The 21,500-nt window shown below is 50.7% G+C and overlaps 1 protein-coding gene and 1 pseudogene across 1 annotated transcript in view; both read left to right on the top strand.

The window, feature by feature from the left end:
• Positions 1-2,379: 2,379 nt before the first annotated feature.
• On the top strand, positions 2,380-3,091 carry LOC110323811 (annotated as a pseudogene).
• Positions 3,092-3,739: 648 nt separating this feature from the next.
• Tie1 (tyrosine kinase with immunoglobulin like and EGF like domains 1) overlaps positions 3,740-21,500 on the top strand; it is a 20,137-nt gene continuing 2,376 nt past the window's right edge. Inside the window, exons 1-19 of the mRNA XM_021201310.1 lie at positions 3,740-4,157; positions 7,143-7,451; positions 7,531-7,641; positions 9,269-9,424; positions 9,562-9,693; positions 9,825-9,965; positions 10,159-10,287; positions 11,122-11,267; positions 11,513-11,657; positions 13,593-13,751; positions 13,944-14,081; positions 14,280-14,570; positions 14,997-15,287; positions 15,578-15,768; positions 18,616-18,826; positions 18,958-19,068; positions 19,269-19,459; positions 20,372-20,485; positions 20,595-20,665. Coding sequence (XP_021056969.1) covers positions 4,100-4,157; positions 7,143-7,451; positions 7,531-7,641; positions 9,269-9,424; positions 9,562-9,693; positions 9,825-9,965; positions 10,159-10,287; positions 11,122-11,267; positions 11,513-11,657; positions 13,593-13,751; positions 13,944-14,081; positions 14,280-14,570; positions 14,997-15,287; positions 15,578-15,768; positions 18,616-18,826; positions 18,958-19,068; positions 19,269-19,459; positions 20,372-20,485; positions 20,595-20,665 — 3,095 coding nt within the window. The 5' untranslated portion in view covers positions 3,740-4,099. The remainder of the gene's footprint in view (positions 4,158-7,142; positions 7,452-7,530; positions 7,642-9,268; positions 9,425-9,561; positions 9,694-9,824; positions 9,966-10,158; positions 10,288-11,121; positions 11,268-11,512; positions 11,658-13,592; positions 13,752-13,943; positions 14,082-14,279; positions 14,571-14,996; positions 15,288-15,577; positions 15,769-18,615; positions 18,827-18,957; positions 19,069-19,268; positions 19,460-20,371; positions 20,486-20,594; positions 20,666-21,500) is intronic.

Here is a 21,500-nt window from a genome sequence, read left to right as displayed (position 1 = left end):
TTTTCCAGAGGCCAAAAATGTAAGCTTTGCATTACGATTTCACTCTTCCTATTGTAACAGCAGATGTAGTCACAACCCACTCAACATTTGTTTTCCGGGTGATACTTCATTTGGCACTGGCTGTTTGTAAACTGATGGTATTTAGGTTATTTCCAACATATGTAAGAATATGTTTACACTTACAGGGCACTGTATTATAATGCAAATTCTTTTTTAATAAAGATTTTATTTATTTCATGTATGTGAGTACACTGTAGCTGTCTTCAGACATACCAGACGAGGGCATTGGATCCCATTACAGATGGTTGCAAACTATCATGTGGTTGCTGGGAATTGAACTCAGGACCTCTGGAAGAGCAGTCAGTGCTCTTAACCGCTAAGCCATCTCTCCAGCCCCCAATAATGCAAATTCTTGTGTACACATTCTGCAACAGTTGTCTTTTGTTGATTGACAGACAATTACGACTGTGTTTTTTTTTTTTCCCCAGTTCCAAATGGGGAGCCCAAGAGTCCTGAAGCTTTGCATGTGCTTACGTCACAGCTTCTCAAACCTCCCCATTCAGAAAACACTCCTGTACTTATATCTGTCGGTTTTAAAAACAGCGTGTTCTTGGGGCTGAAGAGATGGCTCAGCCGCTAAGAGCACTGGCTACCCTTTTAGAGAATCTGGGTTTGATCCCCAGTACCCACAGGAAGGCTCTCAACTGTCTGTTACTCCAGTCTCAGGGGTATCCGACACCCTCTCCTGGCCTCCGTAGGCACTGGATACACATACACAGACATATATGCCGGCAAAACACACAAACACACACAACAAAAATCAAAATTGTAAAAAGAAAAGTGTTCTTCATACTTCTCCACAATAACATCAGGAGTACTGAAAGTTTCTCCAGAAGTGAGGGCAAGGTTCAACAAAAGCATACTGAGCCTCCATTCTGCTAGGCAAATGGCCCCTGCAAACTCCAGTGGCTAGCTCTTCCCAGATCAAAGGTACCAAGACGGACCGGAGTTTAAGGCCTCACTTCCTCCACTCTCACAGTCTATCCAGAAAATCCTCTGACTCAGAGCTAGCAAAGACTATGGATGTCTTCCTCAGTTCTTCCTCCTGCTAGTCTATGAATCAAGCCAATAGAAGAGGGTTAACCCTAATAAACACACCTCCCAGGGACCCAGCTTCCCCAAGAAAGCAGTTTTGCACCTCCTGGATCCAGAAAACATAACCTTCACCGGAACTGACTTAGGAACAGAGTCCCGGCCCCAGAGGGAGGCTTGGAACCTCCGAGTCACTCAAGCTGATATCAGATCTCAATCTTATTTATTGTTGGGGGGGAGGGGAGGAAGATACAGATTTAACCAGTGAGCCCAGGCTACCCTGTAGCTTCTCCTGCTCCACAAAAGCACCAACCTGTGGGTGCTCTATGGGGCATGTTCTGTCTGGGAACTGGCAGTGAGGACATGGCATCAAAATGCTGAGACAGGTCTAAGAAGTGCAGCAGTGGGACTTTGGAAGATAGACCAAGGGGCAGGGCTACAGCCAGGTGTGCTCAGCCTCTAAGAGCAGATGTGAGCTGATGAGATGCCTCAGTAGGTAAGGGCACTTGGCACCAAGCTTGATGACCTAAATTTGATCCCTGGAACCAAATGCTAGAAGGAGAGAGGTGACTTGTCCTCTGACTGGCACATATGCACTATAGTGTGCACACAGCCTTATAATCCCAGGACTCAGGAAGGAGAAGTGGGAGGATCGTGAGTTTGAGGCCACCCTAGGCGAACACAAAGAGTTCATGCCAGTCAGAACTATAAAGTGAGTTCCATGCTAACCTGAACTGTGTAATGAGACTGTGCCTCGATTTCGAAACAAGAAAAAGCGGCTGCAGGTTCCTGGGTAGACATCTACTCTCCAGTGTCCTGGAGTACACATGGTTAGCTGCATAATGAATGACAGCAAGCCACAATGAACTGAAGCCTCATAGGCAGCTATGGGTGAGGACCATCCGTCCCAGTCACAGCCCATGGCCCTGCGTGCCCCTGTATGCTTCAGTGTGTCTCTTGTGGAACAACTAGCGTCGAGGAATCAACAACCAGACGAGAAGTTTTAAGTCCCAGCTTTATCACAGTCTCGGTGGTCCCTACGCACCACAGGTCTCCATTTTCCCATCTGTACAAGGAGAAAGGCACGTAAGACAGAGTAAAGGGTCTTCACGCTCCTAATTCCTTTTTGTTTGGGGGTGTTCTTGTTGTACTTCTGTGACCTGCTCAATAGGATCGGGGTGTTCTGGAGCACGTGTATAGAGAGTCACGTGAGGGCTGCGAGCGGCCGGGCTAACCACTGCCAGGGGGTGCTGCTGCAGCCCCAGCATACGCCCCAGTCTAGCGAAGATGGTGGGCAGGAACAGCGCCATCGCTGCGGGCATGTGCAGTGCCCTCTTCATCCCATACTGCATCTACTTCAACCGCAAAAGGCAGAGTGACCCCAACTTCAAGAACAGGCTTTGAGGACAAAGAAAGAAACAGAAGCTTGCTAAGGAGAGAGCTGGGCTTTCCAAGTTACCTGATTTAAAAGATGCTGAAGCTGTTCAGAAATTCTTTCTTTTTTTTTTTTTTTTTTTTTTTTTTTTTTTTTTTTTTTTTTTTTTTTTTTTTTTTTTTTTTTTTTTTTAAGATTTATTTATTTATTATATGTAAGTATACTGTAGCTGTCTTCAGACACTCCAGAAGAGGGCATCAGATCTTGTTATGGATGGTTATGAGCCACCATGTGGTTGCTGGGATTTGAACTCCGGACCTTCGGAAGAGCAGTCGGGTGGTCTTACCCACTGAGCCATCTCACCAGCCCCAGAAATTCTTTCTTGAAGAGATACAGCTTGGTGAAGAGTTATTAGCACAAGGTGACTATGAGAAGGGTGTGGACCACCCGACAAATGTCATGCTGTGTGCGGAAAGCCTGAGCAGCTGCTGCCAGCGTTACGGCAGACTCTTCCACCACCAACATTCCAGATGCTTCTGACCAAGCTTCCAACCGTTAGTCAGAGAATTGGAAGTGCTCAGAGCTTGGCTGAAGATGATGTGGAATGAGCCAGATACCAACATGATAAAAATCTCAGTAAAATAATTTAACAGTTAGCTTGGAAGCTGGTCAGCTCTGGGGGAATAAGGGCAAATTGTGCTGTCATGAACTGTCCCACACTGACATCTGCCAAAGCGAAGATGAACTTTGGCAGATCCAATGTTTGTTCCATTTATTTTTCCAGTGAAAAGTATTTCGATAGAGCTTTTCATTTTATAAATACACTGAGTTAACCAAAGTATCATGGATTTCTGTTTGTTCTTAAGACATGCAATTCAAATGTAAATATAGTAGAGTATTACTTAGGTAGAAACTCCTGGTGATTTTAAAAGATTGGAAAAGAATATAAGGAATAGTTGAATAATGCACATTCTAAAGACTAGAACATTTTATTGTATGTTGTAAAATTGGGTAGAAACTTGTGTTTGTAAAAACTGAGCATTAAAACCTTACAGAGACTGTTTCTCGTTTACTTTTGAAAAAAAAAAGAATCATGTAAGCCTCATTGTGTGTGTGTGTGTGTGTGTGTGTGTGTGTGTGTGTGTGTGTGTGTCTGTCTGTCTGTCTGTCTGTCTGTCTGTCTCCCCTCCTCCCAGCACACACACGCTGGGAGGAGGGGAGACCCCAGAACAATCCAAACCTTCTGAATAGGCGGAAGCCACTGGCTTCCTCCCTTTCCTGTCTCCTGTGCTCCAGCAATGCAGATGGAAGGGACCGAAGAGATGGGAGAGAGAGCCCAACCATCCCCAGGTCTGTCCTTGTCACAACCCGCCTCCCACCTCTAATGCCCCCCCCTTCCAGAGACTTCCAGGCCACACCCATCCCCGGGCTTGTGGGGGCTGGACATGGGAAGACTACAGGCGACAACTCTTCCCACCCCTCTCTCCCTGCCACCCCTCCTACCCTAACCATCATTTCCTCTTCCTCCCCAGCACTGAGGTGCACTGAGCTGAACAGGCTGAGCACTCAGACCCACAGCAACTGACCCCGGGGCCCAGCTGGCCTTGGCTGGCCCAGGTCAGCTTCCAGAGTATGGTCTGGTGGGGATCCACTTTGCTGCTCCCCACTCTTTTCTTGGCCTCTCATGTTGGTAAGTCTTCCCTGGTGTGAGCAGAGCTCCTCCCTGACTCTTGATTTCAAGGTCTTAATTCCAGCTCCCCACCCGCAAGAAATCCTACCCTAGCCTAGCAATAGATCTCACAATATGGTGGCGGCCATGGGTTGGGGGGAGGGAAATAGAAAGTTATTGTTTAGTGAGTGTAGCATTTCAGTTTGAAAAGATGAAAGGAGTTATGGAGTTGGGTGTGGTGGTGGACTTCTTTAATCCCAGCACTTGGAAGGCCAGCCTAGACTACACAGAGGACGCCACGTTAGCCCCATAGAGACTTAGTGAGACCTTACGTCAAAAACAAAAACAAGAGCTGTGGAAATGGGTGGTGATATTTACATGATGTTATGAATGCATTTATTAACACTGAATTGACTGTTTACAAGTGGTTCTGATGGTAAATTCTAGGGTATGTGTATTTTAACACAACTTAAAAATTGCAGAGAAAAGCAGAAACTGACATCATCGTCATCATTGTCATCATCGTCATGATGATTTTGATCCACCAAGAATGAGATCAGGGTGGGGAAAACTCAGGCAGGTGCTAGGAATCACTGCCTGGAGTGGGGGAGAGGTGAGTAGGGGGAGGGCAGAAGTCAGCCATCAACTTGGACCTCAGGAGTAACTGTGTTGGGCTTACTCAATAATTCATTAGACAGACAGGCATGGTAGCTTTAATCCCAGTACTCAGGAGGCAAAAGCAGGTAGATCTCTGAGGGTTTGAGGCCAGTCTGTGTAGCGAGTTCCAGGACAGCCAGAACTACATACATAGAGAGGCCCAGTCTCAAAATTAGTAATAATAATAATAATAATAATAATAATAATAGTAATATAGCACCAATGATGTTCCATTAGTTGAGAATATGGCAACACCTAAACCTATCTAGTGACAATTAAAGTTCGCTGGGCTCCCAGGATGATACATTTGTTGTTTAAATGGAGCTATGTGTACAGAGGACTTGGAGAAGTTTCTGAAAGCTGGTGGCAGATCCTTTCAGTCTGCTGATCAGAGCCTAGAAGTCAGAGGCTGCCTTTGAGTGGCTCACAGTCTGGTGGGGAGCACAGGCCAGGGATGAGGGCCAGACAGACACAGGCATCAAGAGTTCTTGAGCACTGAGAAGAGAGTCAGCTTACTGTACCATAGGCCCAGAAAAGTCACGAAGGATTTCCTTAAGAGAAGTCATCAGCAGAGTAGCAACGGCAATCTTGGGAGGATGGAAGCCCATGAGAAAAAAAACCAGAGGCTGGGCAGTGGTGGCGCATGCCTTTAATCCCAGCACTTGGGTGGCAAAGGCAGGCGGATTTCTGAGTTCAAGGCCAGCCTGGTCTACAGAGTGAGTTCTAGGACAGCCAGGGCTACACAGAAAGGGCTATACAGAGAAAAAGAAAGAAAGAAAGAAAGAAAGAAAGAAAGAAAGAAAGAAAGAAAGAAAGAAAGAAAGAAAGAAAGAAAGAAAGAAGAAAGAAAGACCTGCAGAAATATATGTGCCAGCAGACTGGAAACTAAGGGAAGAGGAGCTTGGGCTTGGACAACCTGGCTCTGCTCCTTTCTAACTGTATGACCTTAGGCAAGTTCTGAGCTTGTTCCCTGGCTATAAAACCATCATCCTAGGAGATGATAACATGCACCTCCCAGGACAGTCAGGTCCTGAAAGGAAGAGAGCATCACTAAAGGCCCCGGTGCATAATTGACATCCAATAAACATTCATTATTATGACAGCAGGAACATAAGATGACTCTGAGGTTAGTGTCTCAGGTAATGGGTGTTGTCCTCTGACTCAGAAAACTTGGGAGAGGTGAGGGTTTAGGAAACACGGATGTAAATGCGTTTGGAGCTGAAAGGCCACACCAGAGCTACTGACTCAGAGGTGACAGTTAAAGCCAAGGGAGTTGATGAACGTGCTCCATAGCTATTACAGCAAAGGATGTCAACTTCACTGGAGGCCATGAGGATGACAGGGAGAAAGGGCGTTCGGTGCCCGTGAGGTGGTCAGAAGATGCCAGCTTCTTTGGCTTATGATAGATTGATGACCTGACAGCTAACAGGCAGGGAAGGGACAGGGAAGGAGGGGCCTTGGAAGGTCTGGGGTCACAGGTCTGAAGCAGGCCAGTCTCACTCTTCTCCTCGGTCTTACCCACTTCAGGGTACAGGTTTTATGCTCCAGTTGCACCAGCCCTGGGAAGCTCCCCTCCCCACACTGTAACATTTCTCATATTTGAGCGTAGGGTGGCCTCTCCCTACTCCTGACCTTTCATTCCTCCTCACCCAAGCACCTTCACAAGCCCTTCGGGGTTTTGTTTGTTTGTTTTCTGATGAAGTTTGTTATCTGCATCTTTTTCTGTCCTCTTTCCTCCCCTCCCCCATGCTGGTTAGATGTTCCTCCCTCTGAGCCAACACCTGCATCTGGGAGGGATGTCTGTGTCTGGTCCTCCAGCTTCCCAAGGTAGGGCCCAGACCCACCTGTGTCTGTGTCTCTCTGGCCAGGTGGGGCTAGTGACTTCATTTCTGCCCCTAACCGATCTTCAATCCCAGCCAATCAAATAGTCCTCGATTAGTTAAGCAAGAAGGAGGGTGTGTGTCCTTATGATACTCCAGTCTCAGCGACTCTTCTAACCTGCGCCTCTATGATGGGGCAGGGACAGGTGGCTCAGGGATAGCCTCGGTTCACACAGGAGTCAGGGCAATGACCTGACATGGACAGAGTAAGGAAAGGAGACAGAAGTGTAGCTCATTCCCTGTCTGGACCAGAGAAAGATGTATGCTTTTGTTTATGTTTTAGGATGAAGAGGCTTGAGGGTAAAGGGCGAGCACATGTGTAAGGGAAGGGAATGGGCAGAAATCTTTGAAAAAGTTAAGTCTTCAGAGGACACGGGAAACATTAACACAAGTTACTGTTGGAGTCCCATGCTCCTGGGGCTGCTGAGCTGGCAAGATCCACCATGGAGTCACTGTGGTTTGGCCCTAGGTGCATCTGTGGACTTAACATTGCTGGCCAACCTGCGCATCACTGACCCCCAGCGTTTCTTCCTGACCTGCGTGTCTGGTGAGGCCGGAGCAGGGAGGAGCTCAGACCCGCCCCTGCTGCTGGAGAAGGATGATCGCATCGTGCGCACCTTCCCGCCGGGGCAGCCCCTGTACCTGGCACGCAATGGTTCTCACCAGGTCACGCTGAGGGGCTTCTCCAAGCCCTCCGATTTGGTAGGCGTCTTCTCCTGCGTGGGTGGTGCTGGTGCAAGGCGTACTCGAGTCCTCTATGTGCACAACAGCCCAGGGGGTGAGTCTGGCCTACCAGGAGATCGACCACCAGAGGGAGGGCTGTGCTGTAGATCGATGACCTTACCTCTCATCCACAGCACACCTGATTCCAGACAAGGTCACACACACGGTGAACAAAGGTGACACCGCTGTGCTTTCTGCCCGTGTGCACAAGAAAAAGCAGACTGATGTGATCTGGAAGAACAACGGTGAGGGGCATTTGGTGGGGCAGGGAGACCCAAGATGCTGACATCCCAGGTCTTCCATCCATGGCCCACCATATACTTAGCCCACCCTGATCCACCTGCCATCCTTGTGACCAACCTCTAGGGGCTTCCCTCTCATCTGTAGCTCTGAGCCACCCTCCTACTGCACTAAAAGGACCAGGAGCCTGTGGCCAGCTACCTCTACGTACTATGTTAAGCCCTCATCTTTGACCCTCCCCTGGGAGTTAGCAGGTGCTATCACATGGCCTGGTTAAGAAGAGCAGCCGTCCTCAGGGGAAAGAAGAGAGCTGGTAACGTGTGCCCAGCACAGGCCAAGGGAGGTCTAACCTCATTCAAAGACTTGCCTAACTCAGATCCTTGACGCCCAAGGCAGACATATGCTGGAGTCCACAGAGATCTGTGGGTCTCAGCTCTGTGCCTGACCACCACCCTGTCCTTATCCACTCCGTGGAAGGACTCTTTATTTTTTTTTTCTTGAGTAGCCCCCAAAATGTCTGCCTCACCCCCACAATCTGCTGGCCGCCTCTTGGATACTTGGCTCCTAAGGGAGGAGATCTTTTTCCTTAGGCAGAAGGCTTTGAACCAGAGGGAGCTGTAGAAGAGGGAAGGGAGACCTGAGTCTTTGCAGTTTGTCTGGAGCTCTTATCAAAGACAGGAAGGAACAGGGTTGTACACCCGACTAACAGTATGGACCCTAGATGAAGAGACTGGGAAAGAGCCCTGAAAGGCAAAGGAGCCAGACGGAGGAAGAAACAGCATGCCAGGAGACAGGCAGGGTTGACAAGAACAAAAGCAGGAGGGTCTGACATACCAGATGTTTCTAGAGGGCAAACAAGCTTTTAGGAATTCGAGAATGTAGGGGTCAGGCAGGGTGTGGTGGGGTATGGGGCTGGAGGACTGAGCAGGCACCAAACTGGTGAAAACAACTGATGGGGATTGGTTGTCATTCTGGTGTAATGGGGAGCCCCGAGAGCCTGCAAGAGTGGTGGGATACGGAAGAGTCTATTGGGTTTTTTGTTTGTTTGTTTTTTGTTTTTTTTTTCGAGACAGGATTTCTCTGTATAGCCCTGGCTGTCCTGGAACTCACTCTGTAGACCAGGCTGGCCTCGAACTCAGAAATCCATCTGCCTCTGCCTCGCGAGTGCTGGGATTAAAGGTGTGGGCCACCACGCCCGGCCAAAAGAGTCTATTGTAAAAGCAGCCCCCTGAAGCCAGGCAGTGGTGGTACACGCCTTTAATCCCAGCACTCAGGAGGCAGAAGCAGGCAGATTTCTGAGTTCGAGGCCAGCCTGGTCTACAAAGAGAGTTCCAGGACAGCCTGGGCTACACAGAGAAACCCTGTCTCAACAACAAAAAACAACCCCCTGGCTGCCCAGAAGTAAAAGACAGAAGAAAAGGGCTGGACTACGAGAAGATGGGGGAAGGGAAGGACTTGGTGTGTCGGGCGGCTCAGAGAGCAGGAAGAGCATATTCTCCTGCTTCCTGGCTTGGATATGGTGGTGGTCCCAGGTCTGATCCCTGTGGGCAGGCCACATTGACGTGACCACAACGGAGGGAGGTAACATCAGTCCTTCGTGTGACTCTGAGGGACCCTGATCGTGTTCCCCAGGATCCTACTTCAATACCCTAGACTGGCATGAGGCCGATGACGGGCATTTTCAACTGCAGCTCCAAAATGTACAGCCACCATCGAGTGGCATCTACAGTGCCACCTACCTGGAGGCCAGCCCCCTAGGCAGTGCCTTCTTTCGGCTCATCGTGCGAGGTGAGGGGCAGAAGGCAGGGGTGATGTGGGAAGCTGGGACCTGTGGATGTAGTTCCTTTGGCTCTCAGGATCCACCAGGGCCTCGGTAGCTGCGGACAGGTGGGTGAAGGTCAGCTACTGAGAATGCTTTCCTCCAGGCTGTGGGGCTGGACGCTGGGGGCCAGGATGTGTCAAGGACTGCCCGGGCTGCCTGCATGGAGGTGTCTGTCATGACCGTGATGGAGAATGTGTGTGTCCCCCAGGATTCACTGGCACCCGCTGTGAGCAGGGTAAGTGGAAAAGCTAGGACCTAGGCAGGAGAGGGTGCCTGGTTGGGAGAAGATTCTGAAACCATGGAGGTGAGGCTTGGCATGTGAGGCCCGGCGGTGAGGAGCCTGTGGACCACACACCTTATTTTCAGCCTGCAGAGAGGGTCGTTTTGGACAGAGCTGCCAGGAACAGTGCCCAGGCACAGCAGGCTGTCGGGGTCTCACCTTCTGCCTCCCGGATCCCTATGGCTGTTCCTGTGGATCTGGCTGGAGGGGAAGTCAGTGCCAGGAAGGTATGGACTAAGCCACCACCTGTGGGCATAAGTGTGCCAGACCCTTCACTCTGACCCTGACTTGAAGACCAAACCCTCTAATCCCTTGACCACCACCTCTACCACTATGCCAGCCTGCTGGATAGGCTTGAGCCCCATCTATACTCTGCTGGGCCTGACCTATCCTCTGTAACGATATTGCTTCTATTCCTAGCATGTGCACCTGGTCATTTTGGGGCTGATTGTCGCCTCCAGTGCCAGTGTCAAAATGGTGGCACTTGTGACCGGTTCAGCGGCTGCGTCTGCCCCTCTGGGTGGCATGGAGTCCACTGTGAAAAGTCAGGTATATGCCGCTGAGACCCCCCCCCCTCAAGACAGGTTATCTTTCACCAGTCATCGATGCCCAACTTCCCTCAGGGAGTTCACCATCCAGGCACCAGCACTGTGAAGGCCAGCAGCCTAAGGTGACCTTGACCAGTGTGAGAGTCTTCGGAGAGGACTCAGGATCTGAAATTGAATGTGGAAGACACAAGAGAGATGACTGAGGAAGAATGTGGAGAAAGTGCGGGGAGTTGAGACCCTGCTTGTATACTGGGACAGTAACGTAGGGGCTAGGGGAGAGGTCAGCGGGAGTCCCGTGACAGGGCCTTTGAATATTATAGGCCAAGGGTTGCTGCTTAAATGTGAGGAGCTGAATAGAAATTGCTAAGGAGTGGGTGCTGGTCAGACTTGTATTTGAGGAAGAATCTGCATGGAGCACAAGCCAGGAGCTGGAAGTGAAGGAATTGTGAGACGTAATGTCTCATACCTACAGTCTCAGGAGACTGAGGCAAGAGACTTGTCTGGAGTTCAAGGCTAGCCTGGGTTAGCCTAGGCTATAGTGTAAGACAGTGACACACACACACACACACACACACACACACACACACAGGATTAGAACATCCTGGGAGATGTGATGGGAGAGATGGAGGAGCTGAACCCTAGATCTGACTGGATGTGGGGCACCAGGGCCTGAAGGAACTGGGCAAGGCCTTGCTGATTTCAGTTTTAAGTGGCAGGACAGACAGTAGGACCTTCAATGAGATGTAGAACACAGGATAGGGGTGCATTTTGGTGGTCATATGGCTACCCCAGGATTGCTCAAGATGGCTTTGCTTCCACCTCTTTCTCTCTCTAGACCGGATCCCCCAGATCCTCAGTATGGCCACAGAGCTGGAGTTCAATGTGGGGACGATGCCCCGGATCAACTGTGCAGCTGCCGGGAATCCCTTCCCAGTGCGGGGCAGCATGGGACTCCGCAAGCCAGATGGCACCATGCTTTCGGTCAGTGCCGGTCACCCCAACCTACTGTCTGCTCCCCCATCTCACCAGCTTGACAGTTCGTTCCTTGGATCCCTAATCCACGGAACTTTTTAATAGGCCCTGCCCACTGCCCTGGCCATAAATTAGATAGGGCAGGCTAACTGGTGAGGGGATGCCATGGGGGTCTGTGTTCCAGCAGTCGTCAGTACCGACTCATACCTGTCTCATGGAGCATACACTCTCTGTTCCCTGTCTCCTTGTCTCAGTCTACCAAAGCCATTGTGGAGCCAGACAGGACCACAGCAGAGTTTGAAGTGCCCAGTTTGACTCTTGGGGACAGCGGGTTCTGGGAATGCCGTGTATCAACATCTGGTGGCCAAGACAGCCGGCGCTTCAAGGTCAACGTCAAAGGTTCGTGGTGTTCTAAGGTTTGGGGGTGGGGATGGATGGTCCTCAGCGTAGGCTCTACCTACTGCTGCTGGGCCGGGGATCCCAACAGGAAAGGCTAGGGCTTCCAAAGGCAAAGCTTAGCCCCAGGCTAAGAAGAGGGCTAACCCAGCGCCAATGCTGGAGCACAGCTTGGTCCCGCCTGGGAAAGACATCCTAAGGTTCAGAACTAGAGCCGTCCTCCAGCCGCGCCCTGCCTCCTGCATATTCCTGCACCACTTACCACAGCACCCAGGGTCCCTGTAGCTCCACCTCTGAGATGCTACTCCTTTATCTGATTCCCCTCACGTGGACACACAGGGACAGCAGACAGGTAAAAGGGACACATAGACAGGAGACTGTTGGGTGAATGAGAGAGCTCCCGGGAGCTCACGGCAGAGCACCAGAATCGACAAGGCATCTTTCACTTCATCACTATAAGCCTGGGCACCCCAGTACCCCCAATGTTCCTCATGTTATCCTGTTTTTAATCTCTCCCTCCTCCTCTTCCTTTTAGTCGCTATCTTCTGCTCCCCAATCCCTCCCCATCTCTAGCCCACTTTCCCACCCACCTCTCTCTGCTCATTCTTTTATCGGAGCTTTGGACCCAGCCCTCCACTCACCTTGGATTCCAAGCACTCCCTACAAGTTCTGTCCCCTTAAGCAAGTCATGGTGCTTCAGTCTCTCACTGTGTCAAAGGAGGAGGTTAGCGCCCACAGGGCCAGGCTGCTAACAAGACTAGATGATGCATTTAAATAGTTATCACAATGACTGATGGGAGGTATGCTCAATGTAGCAGACAATTGTTACGTAAAATGCCATCAAGAGCCAAGATGCCAACCCTTCCCTGGCAACACCACATGTGTTCTGTAGTCAGGACCCCTCTCCTGATGCCAACCCTGCATGGTGAACCTTCAGGAGGCAGGGCATCTTCTGGAAGGTCTGGCCCCAATGTGCAAAGTGACGCCCATTGTATGCCAGCCACTTCTCCCAGACTCTGGTTCTCCGTATGAGCCACAGACACTGGGGACTCCTTAGGATCCAAATTGGATCCTCCTCTCCCCCAGCTCTGTACCTGCCCCTGACAAACGGTTGCCACCTTAAATACCTTCACCGAGCCACTCTGTGTCTTCCACACTCCACACCCCCTTTTCCTCCCTCCTGCCTTTTTTTTTTTTTTTTTTTAATGCTTTCTGGGAAAGTCATTCTGGTCTTCTTTTTGGAAGAAGCCAAGGTACCTATTTAGGCATTAATACAATAATCTAGAAAGAAAAGCTGAGGCTGGAATAGGGGCGGTGACAGTGGAGGCAGCCAGGCAGAAACACAAATACTATTTTAGGGTAGAACTGACTGGTTTGAGGTAGCCTGATCAGACAGACCTAGTTCAAATCCTCCCAGCTGTGTAGCCTTAGGCAAGTTGCTCAATGTGTCTGAGCCTCAGTTTCTTCACTCAAGACAAGAATGAGCAGTTATGCATAAGAAGCATCAACTGTGGAGCAGGTGCCTCACGACTGGCATGTTTTGTCTTAGAGAGAGAGAGAGAGAGAGAGAGAGAGAGAGAGATCAACAGATCAGTGAATGGTGAAGAGAGGGGCATCAGACACTAGGAGTCTCCTGCCTGTGTTCCAGCTTCTCTCTCTACTGGACTCTGCAAGGACAGAGAAATGTTTCTCTACCTCTGTCTGGCCACACCACTCTCTCGCCTAGCATCCTTTGAGATACCTAAGTCCTTATGGCCAAGTCCCTGGGACCCAAGCTTCCCTGGGCCACGGCCATCCCAGTTGTCCTTTGAACTTGGTCTTCTCCCACGCACTAGATAATCCCCAGATCTGAGCTAAGATCTGAAGGTGCTCACTGCCCAAGCCCAGAGTGCTCCCCTCTCCATGAACTCTTACTCACTCCAGGTTTTTTTTTGGCAGTACCCCCAGTGCCTCTGACTGCACCTCGGCTCCTGGCCAAGCAGAGCCGTCAGCTTGTGGTCTCCCCACTGGTCTCCTTTGGTGGAGATGGACCCATCTCCTCTGTCCGCCTGCACTATCGGCCCCAGGACAGCATGATTGCCTGGTCTGCCATTGTGGGTAAGTGGGGACAGAGTTAGGGGTTAGGGGCTAACTCAGAGTTAGTTAGGGGCTGTGTGATAGTGAGGGATGGGGTGGGAATGGAAAGGAGGAAGGGGATGGTACAAAAAGAAGAGGGGACTAAGGGGGAGTGGTGGCTTCAGGACATGCTGGGGACCAAGCGTGTGTGGCACACCTCACCGCCCTCCCTAGTGGATCCCAGTGAGAATGTGACATTAATGAACCTGAAGCCGAAGACAGGATACAATGTCCGAGTGCAGCTGAGCCGGCCAGGGGAAGGAGGAGAAGGAGACTGGGGGCCTTCTGCCCTCATGACTACTGACTGTCCTGGTGAGAAGCCAAGATAGATCCCTTCCTGTTCCCTCAGGGTTTCCTACCATGCCCACTCAGAATATGTGTTGGCCCACCTCCAAAGATGCCCCTGCCTTTCCCATGGCTGGTCCTGGCCCTGCCCACTGAAGATTATTGGCCCATTTAGTCCCAAGCTTCCATTGGATGGTTCTGACTCTTCCTGACCTCTGACCGCAGAGCCTTTGCTGCAGCCCTGGCTAGAGAGCTGGCACGTGGAGGGTCCTGACAGGCTCCGTGTGAGCTGGTCTCTACCCTCGGTGCCACTGTCCGGTGACGGTTTCCTGCTGCGCCTGTGGGATGGGGCCCGGGGACAGGAGAGGCGGGAGAACATCTCATCCCCCCAGGCCCGCACCGCCCTCCTGACTGGACTCACGCCTGGCACCCACTACCAGCTGGATGTGCGACTGTATCATTGTACCCTCCTAGGCCCCGCCTCACCCCCTGCGCATGTGCACCTGCCCCCCAGCGGTAGGCCCGCTCTGGGAATGATGGGCTAGGGATGAGGGGAGGTTACAAGAGACTGGCTGAGGAGAGAACCCAGGATGAATGCAGAAGATAGAAGATACCAGGAGGACACAGGTCACTTAGAGCATGAGGGGCGGGGACACGTGAGGAGATTGTAACTCTTGTGAAGAACAAGGCCGTTGGTGGCTCGGGGAGCATAAGCTACTGAAAGCATAGAGAGTCCTAGGGATACAAGGTGACAATGGGAAGAGGGGGTTTGGAAGTGGAGGTACCTTGGGGATGGGGATGAGTCCAGCTAGGGACAAAGAGGAGGAGGGTGGCACAAGGCTCCTATGCTAGGATCCACAAAGCAAACTACACTCTAGAGTGACTGTGACTGACCCCACCGCTCTATAACCCCATCCAATCTACCCCTTCCTCTCTCCCCAGGGCCTCCAGCTCCCCGCCACCTCCATGCCCAGGCCCTCTCAGACTCTGAGATTCAGCTCATGTGGCAGCATCCTGAGGCTCCGTCTGGGCCTATATCCAAGTACATCGTAGAGATTCAGGTGGCCGGGGGCTCAGGAGACCCACAGTGGATGGATGTAGACAGGCCCGAGGAGACAAGCATCATCGTTCGTGGCCTCAATGCTAGCACACGATATCTTTTCCGTGTGCGGGCCAGTGTGCAGGGTCTTGGCGACTGGAGCAATACAGTAGAAGAGGCCACTCTGGGCAATGGTGAGAGGATGGGGCCTGTGGATCCCTAGGCCCCCCAGGACTGTACTCTGCATGTGCCTCTCCACCTTACCCCCAACCTTGGTGCTAATGCATCACAAGACTTCTTAGCAAGTAACATAAGCCTGGCTTTCCTACCTCGGAATTCCTTCCCCGCTGAACTTTAGTCATCCACGAGGTCTCCCCTTAGTGTGGTACCAGAATGTCCAAACTCTCCCTCTGTGGGATCTCATGGTGGCCTCTGGATTCCCTGACCCAGGCCATCTCCATAATCTGTCCCTCCCTGTGTCTAGGGCTGCAGAGTGAGGGCCCAGTCCGAGAGAGCCGGGCGGCTGAAGGAGGCCTGGATCAGCAGCTGGTCCTGGCTGTGGTAGGCGCTGTCTCGACCACCTGCCTCACCATCCTGGCTGCCCTTTTAGCCCTGGTGTGTATCCGAAGAAGCTGCCTACATCGGAGACGCACCTTCACTTACCAGTCGGGATCGGTCAGTGTCCCATACCCACAGGGTAAATGGTCCTGTCTGTGGTGTGTGATTGTACCCACATGCATGCAAGTACATACATGTATCCACATGCCTGTTCATGACACAAGTTTTAAGGTACATTAAGTGACCCAATAGGATACAAAATAGAACTTTCTTTTCTTTCCTTCTTTCTTTTTTAAAAATGAACTTAGCTTTTGAGCCCATTCATATTAATTATTGGATAATTAGCATTCTCAGTTAAAAAGAAGTCAGTTCATCCATATTTCACCAGGCTTAGAGGATGCCGTTTGGAATTATCTTCTTCACTAATCTACCACCTGGGGTACTGTCAGCTTGGATCACATGGTGATATCTTGGAGGGGCAACTAGGGCCCATGCTGGCCTCTGTCTTCACAGGCCCCCTCTTACTTGGAAGCCAGCCTTTATCTGTGTTCTGAATCCTGCTGGCTGTGAGCTCTCATCCCAGCCTCTATTTTTTATTCTTTCTTTCTTTCTTTCTTTCTTTCTTTCTTTCTTTCTTTCTTTCTTTCTTTCTTTCTTTCTTTTTTCCTTCCTTTCTTTCTTTCTTTCTTTCTNTCTCTCTCTCTCTCTCTCTCTCTCTCTCTCTCTCTCTCTCTCTCTCTTTCTTTCTTTTTTCTTTCTTTTTTGAGACAGGGTCTCTCTGTGCAGACCAGGCTGGCCACAAACTCAGAGATGGCCTGCCTTTGCCTCCTGAGTGCTGGAATTAAAGGTGTGCACCACCATGCCCAGCCCCAGACTATACTCTTTTTTTTTTTTTCTTTCGAGACAGGGTTTCTCTGTGTAGCCCTGGCTGTCCTGGAACTCACTCTGTACACCAGGCTAGCCTCGAACTCACAGACTATATTCTTAAAGATTCCAGGGCCTCTCTGGGAAACTGTTCACCTTTGCTTAGCTGTTCCCCTCAAAGGGCAACCGTGTGTGGCCACACTGTGCACATAACTGCCTTTGACCCTCTAGAGGTACATAAGGCCTGCAGCCTCACCTGGCCTCTCATAGGAGAGAGGTTCGCTCTACAAACTTGTCTGGGTTTTTAGTCTTCTTATAGGCTATGCCTCTGCCCTCAGGCCTATACAGACATGGGATGGGGAAGGGGTCTGATACTCTTCAGGAATCCAGACTCACCCTATTTTGTCATGTTCACCCCTCCGACTGTTCCTGTCTCTTCTGAGAACTTCCCTCTCTTGTCACTTAGAATCAGAACTCTGGCCTTGGGCTTTTCTGCTTGGACTTTTGCTATTTAAAGCCACTTTTTTTTTTTTAAAGAGAAATTCAGAGCACCAGCAACAATGTCAGAAAGAAAGGAAGAAACAACTCCTCTTCCTCTCCTTGCCCCCCTCCCCCTCCTGCCTCCCCCACCCCCACCCCCATAGCACTAACTCTTGTATAGAAAGTCCAGTGACCAAGGCTGGTGTTTGCTGTGCCTTTAAAAATCCCATCCAGAGTCCAGAGATCCAACTGCCTTCTTTGTCTGAACTCTGATGGTCTTGCTTCCGAGGTCAGCGCACACACAAAGCCATCACCGCCATGAGAGGCGGGGAGAGGATAACACTGCCAGATGCTGAAGCGAGGCAGAAAATGGCCTTTAAAGTATATCTGTTCATTACCCATATCCATATAAGTGTTTCTGCACACAGCTATCCATGCTCATGTGTGTGCCACGTAGTGGGGCAGAAGTGCATCCCATGTATGTACGCATTTATCTCTGTGCCGGCACACCTTCAGGCCCTCGTGTGTATGTATGTGATCTCTGAATGGATGCAACTGCATGTGATGCAGCCACAGAACATACATGTGTATTCTGTGTATGCCTCAGCTGCACATGCTCCAAATGAACCCATGTGACCTGTGTCCCCAGCACTTACACATCAAGCTTGTCACCAGTTCACTTAGAGAGTCCACTGCACAGGCCATCTGGACCTCACTCCGGGTTCTCAAATTGCAACTCCTTCCATCAACCATGCCCAGGGTACCCCTGCTCAGTAGGAGGAGTTGAACACTCCTCTTTGTTGTGGTCCTTAAATCCCGACCTGGGATAAGAACTGTGTCTAGACACCAAGTAGAGGAACAAGAAGCATTGCTGCTTCTGCTACTGTGAAGAAGAAAATCTGTCTAGCAGCTCCCGGCAGCTCAGAGATTAGCACGTAAAGAACACTCAAGAAATTCACCCACTGAGGCACGAGTAAATGAATTAACGAAGTGGCTGTGGGGTTTGCACAAAGACAGGAAGCTTACTTTTCCCATCGCATCTCATTTCAATTCTTTGCTTAAATATTAGATTTTTTTTTTTAGTCCGTTGATCTATCCATGATTTGGCAACTTACCCATGAACCTGGGTTCCACCTTGCAGCAAATCCCACCCTCTGCCCCCCTCAGAATGATGCCCTCTGCATTTGTATTCTTTTTTTTTTTTTTTAAAGATTTATTTATTTAATGTAAGTAAGTACATTGTTGCTGTATTCAGACACACCAGAAGAGGGTACCGAATCTCATTACAGATGGTTGTGAGCCACCATGTGGTTGCTGGGAATTGAACTCAGGACCTCTGGAAGAGCAGTCAGTGCTCTTAACCACTGAGCTATCTCTCCAGCCCCTGCATTTGTATTCTTAGCTACCTGTCCACCTGAAACATACCTGTGGCTGTCACCTGTGATTCTGTGCAATGTCTGTCTCTGTGGGTGTGGCCCGGGCTACCCACCAGGGTGCCCTCTGTCTGGCTCTGTCCATCTCTCTAACCGCTGGTCCCTCTCTCTGCATGCTTCTTTGCTCCTCCGTTTGCCCCCACTTCCCTTGTGTGGACTGGCTGCCTATTCATCCTATCTCACAAAGGGCGAAGAGACCATCCTGCACTTCAGCTCAGGGACCTTGACGTTGACCCGGCGACCAAAGCCACAGCCTGAGCCCTTGAGTTACCCTGTGCTGGAGTGGGAGGACATCACCTTTGAGGACCTCATAGGGGAGGGCAACTTCGGCCAAGTGATCCGGGCCATGATCAAGAAGGACGGGCTCAAGATGAACGCAGCCATCAAGATGCTAAAAGGTCCTTGGTCATGACTCCAGACCCTTGCTCTCTCTTTATCCTACACATACCAGGCTCTACCTAGCTCTCCCAGCAACTGACCCCTCCCAGAATGATCCCTGGCAAAAACTGACACTGACTTCTTTACACAGAGTATGCGTCTGAAAATGACCATCGAGACTTTGCAGGTGAACTAGAAGTTCTGTGCAAACTAGGACACCACCCCAATATTATCAACCTCTTGGGGGCCTGTGAGAACCGAGGTGAGCCCTGAGTTCATTTGCTATTCCTTCCGGACCTTTGGCATCAGATAGCACCCGCTATAATTTTCGAGGATCCCTACATTCCCTGTTCATCACAGGAGTCTCCTGTATGCTGCAGCCTGTCTCTTACCATCGGGTACCACTCATAACAACACATGGCCTTGTGTATACACTGTCCCCGGTGTCTCTTTTCCTCCCAGGCTACTTGTATATTGCTATCGAATACGCCCCCTACGGAAACCTGCTGGATTTCCTGCGAAAGAGCAGGGTCCTGGAGACTGATCCAGCTTTTGCTCGAGAGCATGGGACGGCCTCCACACTCAGCTCCCGGCAGCTGCTGCGCTTCGCCAGTGATGCAGCCAACGGCATGCAGTACCTTAGCGAGAAGCAGGTGTGTGTGTGTGTGTGTGTGTGTGTGTGTGCCAGTAGGGAGCAGGGAGGCCACTGCATAGACCTGCTTGGGTTGTCATTAATCAGGCTCTAATCGGGTATGGGAGGTACAAACAGTGGGAAGGAAGGACACAACCGTAGGCGCTGGCTCTGGTGCCTAGCGACTGTAAATGCTACAGGGAAAGGGAGGGAGAAGAGGGCAGGAGGCAGATGGGGAGAAGATGATGGATTTGAAGTCTCTGGGGGACATCCTGGGTAGAGGAGCGCAAGTTGTGGGTACCAAGCTAGCACTCAGAAGAGAGGCCTGGGCTGGAGCCAGTGTGGGGGCTGCTATGGCAGCACAGTGACTGCAGCATCCAGCAGGGAGGACATGGAGACCCACTGAAGAGGGTGCGGTGGGAGTCTGAGCATGATGGGGGTGGGGAGAGGATGGCTGCCGGAGGGACACTGTGGCCTGAATGAGGGCATTTTACAGACAGCAGAGTTTGAGTTTTTGGAAGGGGAGAGAACCTGGAAGTCACTTACGCACTTTCATCGGTATGGAAGAGGCAACCAGACAGTGGGGAAATGGGACAGAGGGCATTGAAAGAGGAAAGGTCACATGGGGCAGTGGCAGGTGCCTGTGATCCCAGCTCTTGAGAGATAAAGGCGAACAGGTCGAGAGTTCAAGGCCAACCTGGGCTACTTAGTAAGTACCAGACTAGTTAAGACTTACAGTGAGACTCTATTTCAAAAGATGAGGGTAGGGAGTGGAAGAAGAGAGAAAGAGAAGAAAACAAGAGGGAGAGGAAGAAGAAGCAGGCAGCAAATGCATCACCCCGGCCCCAGAAAGAGGGGTACGACCTGAACTTGTGTCCCAAGTCTGCCAGGGTCCCTCGTCCCTCCCTACCCTGCATTCTGACATTGCCTGCAGTTCATTCACAGGGACCTGGCTGCTCGAAATGTGCTGGTCGGAGAGAACCTGGCCTCCAAGATTGCAGACTTTGGCCTTTCTCGAGGGGAGGAGGTGTATGTGAAAAAGACAATGGCAAGTGTCATTCAGGCTTCCCCACTCAGGGCCCAAGCCCGGACCTGCCCCTCAAGCCCCTCAGAAAACCCTTTCTTCCATCCCGGCTCTTAGACCCTTTCCTTCACAGGGCCGTCTCCCTGTGCGTTGGATGGCCATTGAGTCCCTCAACTACAGCGTCTACACCACCAAGAGTGATGTGTGAGTATGGGGGGGGTGCTGAGTGCTTGGCCCCCAGGACACTCACGTGCACGTGCTCGCGAGAGTGAGCACATACACACACCATGACCATGTTAGCACACTTCCCCTATCTCCAGGGATGTCCGTTTCAGTCAGCCCTGGCTCCTGAGCTGCTGTTCCTAGCCCTGAGCCCTTGGAGACTCCCTGGAGTCCCCCTCCACACCAGGACTCCCTGCCCTGGCCTTTGGCCTGACATGCCCCTGCACTGAGCCTCTTCCCGTGCAGGATGCACAGAACAAGAGAGCTTTAAGGCCAGAATTGGAATCTTGTTCTTAGCTTTGTGACCTTGGCACAAAAGCTAACCTTTCGGTCGGTCCTCAGTGTTTCCACCTGTAAAGTAGTAAAATGGTAAAGCCCAAATCACAGAGATGTTGTGAGTTGGGTAGTCAGTGCTCAGGCCATAGCAAGTGCTTAGTAAAAGCATCTGCTAAAAATAGTCTCAGTACGGGGCTAGAGACGGCCCTGTAGTTAAGAGCAATGGGTACTTTTCCAGAGGAACTGAGTTCAAACTCAGGACCCACGTGGTGGCTCACAACTGTCTATAACTCCAACTCCAGGGGATACAGCATCTGAATTCTGTGTGCACCAGAGATGCACATATTCATGCACACAGACAAAAACTTCATTCCCCAAACTAAATCTAAAAATACTAAAAAGAAAAGAAAGAAAGAAATTCTTTAAAATATTAGTTGTGAGGACTGGGGAGATGGCTCAGTTGGCAGAGCACCTGCTCTGAAAACATGATGACTCAAGGTCAGATAGAGAGAGAGAGAGAGAGAGAGAGAGAGAGAGAGAG

Source organism: Mus pahari, chromosome 6, assembly GCF_900095145.1.
Source record: "Mus pahari chromosome 6, PAHARI_EIJ_v1.1, whole genome shotgun sequence".
NCBI lineage: Eukaryota > Metazoa > Chordata > Mammalia > Rodentia > Muridae > Mus > Mus pahari.
Note: the sequence above shows the minus strand (reverse complement) of the source record. Positions and strands in the feature narration are given on the sequence as shown.